The sequence below is a fragment of the Cupressus sempervirens genome, chromosome 5, assembly GCF_028749045.1.
Source record: "Cupressus sempervirens isolate cs-2001-9-10 chromosome 5, ASM2874904v1, whole genome shotgun sequence".
In the NCBI taxonomy this organism is placed as follows: Eukaryota; Viridiplantae; Streptophyta; class Pinopsida; order Cupressales; family Cupressaceae; genus Cupressus; species Cupressus sempervirens.
Window position 1 is genome coordinate 191412512 of NC_143122.1, and position 3939 is coordinate 191416450.

Consider the following 3939-nt stretch of genomic DNA (forward strand, 5'->3'; position numbering starts at 1 on the left):
AAAAGAGAGGTAAATTTTTTATTGAATATCAAAGAGAGCAGAACAACACAAGAAACAAGAGAACTACAGCGCTTTATCCTGGTCCACAAGTTGAACCAGCATCTAAGATAAATGAAGGGGAAGCATTTTATGATCAATAATGTTCCAAGCCGGCCCATTCTTAGAGGCCCATTTAGACAAACAATCAACCACACCGTTCCACTCACGAGGGATATGCATAAAAGACACAAAATCCAAAAAATTGCATTAACATATTTAATCCGACTGCAGATCATATATTTAACTCATATAAATAACACAACACTGATCATACAATAAAATAAACTTGGACTGAGAAATAATAACAGGGAAACAGACAAACTATTAAATGGCTAACGATTTGAACTGATGAATACCTTAGCTGATTTTTATTTACAGCAACATAGATGAACAAGTCTAAGATAATTCATAGAAATTAGCGGAAACAGATACATGACAGTGACTTGTGTTGGGTTTAATTCATATGAGAAAATTAAAATGTGATATAGTTAACTGGTATGGTGTGGATATAGTGAATTTTGATGGAAAAATTGTTCCAGCTCTTCATTCCTCTTCTCCAATAGCTCTACTCGCTTCTTCAAATGATTGACATAATCTATCGTATGTAGAAGCACAGTAGTTTTGCTCTTCTGTACCACATGCAAATAACAATTCTTTTAGTTGGCATGAGTTTTAAATTTATTTTTCAGTGCATCATGTAAAAAAAGAAGAAGCTGTTAATTGGTATGAATTTCTCACAATTTATATAGCATGATAACATGTATGTTTTTGAATTCACTGTATATATATTGTTTTTTTTTCATCCTATGATAGTTTAGATATATTAGAATAAATGATGGATGCTAAATCATGATTGTTCATTGACCGAGATCTTAAATATTGAAGGAAGAAACAGTAAAGTAGTTTTAAAAAATAATTATTAATAATTGTTATTATCTTTCATTTGGTGATTGATAATCGACCATGATCTGTAATTTGGAAAGAAAATCTAATATATCATTGAATCATCATAGTTTATTCTTCTTGATAATTATGGAGTGCTATATTAAAAAATAGTTCAATAAAATAAATTAAAATATTTCAATAAATCATCATTATCTTCTTGATAATAGATCATAGATCTCAGAATATGATCTGAAATGTTTAAGATGAAAACTTAATAAATCACTGAATTATCATTGTTATCTTCTTCATAATGATGGTTCTACAATCTATCTGAAATACAAAGTGAAACATAATAGAACACTGAATCATCACCATCATCCTCTCCTTGATAATAATTCATAAAGTATAATCTGAAACATCTAAGAAATAAATAATAATTGATCACTAAATAATTTATTCTTTTAGATAATGGAATCTTAAGCTTGATCTCAAATCTTCCATGAAGAAATAACAAATCAGAAAATAGTTGGTATTATCCTCCTTTATGATCCAAACCAATAAAGGTTTAAAAAAGCCATAGATCATTGAATATGAATAGAAATAATTCAAAACATTTAGTTAACCCATACCATTGAATATCAGTAGAAATAATTGAAAACATTTTGGTTAACCCATAATTTTGAATTGAAAGAAATAAGAAAAGAATACCTTGGGACATGTTGGTAGCAGAGCATAGAGGGCAGAAATTGTATCTTTCATCTCTCCTCTCCGCTTACGTTCAGCTACTACATGATGAATGGCCAGCTTGTCATAAATCTTATGGTTAAAATTTATTCCACTCTTAGTGCTATTTAATGAGCTGATTTTATGATCTTTGAGGCAATTCAAGAAACGCATGCAACGCTTATGTAAGGATTGAGATTTTTTGGGCTGTTGGGAGGCCAAAGGAGGAGGCCCATAATTCTTCCATTCTATGAAAGCTCTCTCATTATTCACCCTTTGAATGGTGGAATTCAAGTAGTTTTTTGGTTGTAACAAAGAGTTGGGGGAGGGATTTTGAGGCTCACTATTATAAATTGACTCAGTGAAAGATTCTTGTGGTAGATAATTATCTGAAGATGTGAGGATTTGGAAGGAGTGGAGATGGGATTCAGGCCACAAGGAAGTGAAATTGTTATCTAGGGTCTCTAAATCAAGAGTAGTATTATCTGGTAAAAGATTTGAGCAAGATGGTGAAGATAACAAGTAGTCTAAATCTTGATATTGTGGAGAGAGAAAATAAGTGATATTATCGAAGTATTCTTTATGTACCTGTAATTGAATTTACAAATTCATTTTGCACAGATTTTGTTAGTCAATGTTAGGAGGTCTTTAAAATTTGTGAAATTGAATATAGTATTACTTTTTAAGATTTGATTGTGCGTAATATTTTTGTATCAATATTTCAAACAACACTTTATGATCTATTATTAGAACAAGAAGAGATATAGAAACAAATCTCTATAAACTTTTACAACTCTTTTCATGAGACAATAGATCATATAGTGTCATTCAAAACGTTCATATACAAATTTGCACACAATCAAATTCATAAACTATATTATACCAGAATTCATTAGAGTAAATAATATAATTGTAATCTTATAATGGTGCGCAAAGAAGAAACAACAAAATCTTAATTAAGAAAACATATCTAACAAAGACGATAGGCTTACAGAGCTGATCTCCAAATTGTGCTCCATGGCTGGCAAGCGTGACAGTGTAGAAGACATTGTTTTTGTGGGTTGGAACCTGTGATTGAATTAGGGTTATATTGAATTGGTAAGTGTGTTGTTGTTTTCGACAGTCAATGAGCAACGTGCAAAATGAATGAGGTCTGTAAATGTATCACTCAAATGTCACCATCAGTGCGACTTCTTAAATTGCTGCACGTGGTCATTTGCCTTGATTGCTGGGTGAACTATAAAACCATGTGGAGGTTTCAGCAGGCAATTTTCAAGGGCATGGCTGTTTTTTTTTAAAATTAATATCAGTTGATTATAATTGATGAGGGCGATATGATGCCTCTTGGTTAAACTTTCAAAGGTAAGATATAAAATCAAATAACCATGTTTCTAGTGAACACTTTTCAATTTTAAAGTCTTTGTCAAAGAGACATTAATCTATGTTTTCTTATATTCAATTACAAAATGCATATGAAACTCTAGATTAGAATTAGTAATAAACTAGTTAACATCATAGTTAGAGTACAATAGTTTTCAAGGCATGACTATTTTTTTTTTCTAGAATTAATATAAATTGACGAGGGTGATTGGACGTCTCTTCATTATACTAAATTAAGGTTAAATTTTTAAAGGTAAGATATAAAATTAAACCATGTCTATAGTGAACACTTCTCAATTTTAAAATCTCAGTCAAAGAGACATTTACTTATGCTTTCTTACAGAGAATTGCAAAATGCATTGATTAAATTCTAGATTAGGATAAGTTGTAAACTAGTTAAAATCATAGTTAGATTAAAAGACACTGCCTTTCAAATAGAAAGAACTAGTTAGAAATATAGAGAAACATAAATTCATACATATAGTTAAAATTATAAAGAAATGTAGTTCAGATGGAAGAACAAGATGTATGAATTGAATTGTTCTAATGAGCACTACTCCTTTGGTATCTGATATGCAAATAATGTGTGGTCCACTAATATTATAAGAACAAAGGTGTCAAGTAAAAGATTATAATGGGAGATGTGACTTTAGTTCTTGAAGAATTCCACAAGATCTATGAGATGAAATGAAGAACGCAAACACAATGAGCAATGCCAATCATTGAGTAATGCATAGAAGAAGTGCAAATATAGGAAGAGTGGTTGGATCAAATTAGAAGTCAACTTTGATACTCTTTGAGTGTGGTGAGTTGTCTCCCACTAATTTAGTGTGAGGTATCGAAATGTAATTGATACATTTGCTAAATAAATCCCAAATGATGGAAACTTGCATAACAAGTGTTATTCATGTA

The 3939-nt window shown here is 30.5% G+C and overlaps 1 protein-coding gene across 1 annotated transcript; it reads right to left on the reverse strand.

The window, feature by feature from the left end:
• Positions 1-378: 378 nt before the first annotated feature.
• On the reverse strand, positions 379-2726 carry LOC149555046 (uncharacterized). The gene is made up of 3 exons (XM_089833575.1): positions 2640-2726; positions 1633-2235; positions 379-668 (listed from the first exon to the last, which is right to left on the reverse strand). Exons 1-3 carry the CDS (start codon positions 2694-2696, stop codon positions 528-530), a joined length of 801 nt encoding a protein of 266 aa, XP_089689701.1. The 5' UTR covers positions 2697-2726; the 3' UTR covers positions 379-527.
• Between the last annotated feature and the right edge of the window lie 1213 nt (positions 2727-3939).

Coding starts and splice junctions, on each gene's coding strand:
- LOC149555046 (XM_089833575.1), bottom strand. CDS start 2,696: ATGTCTTCTACACTGTCACGCTTGCCAGCCATGGAGCACAATTTGGAG. Junction 2,236..2,639: donor ACAATTTGGAGATCAGCTCT/GTAAGCCTATCG, acceptor ATTCAATTACAG/GTACATAAAGAATACTTCGA. Junction 669..1,632: donor TGCTACCAACATGTCCCAAG/GTATTCTTTTCT, acceptor CATGTGGTACAG/AAGAGCAAAACTACTGTGCT.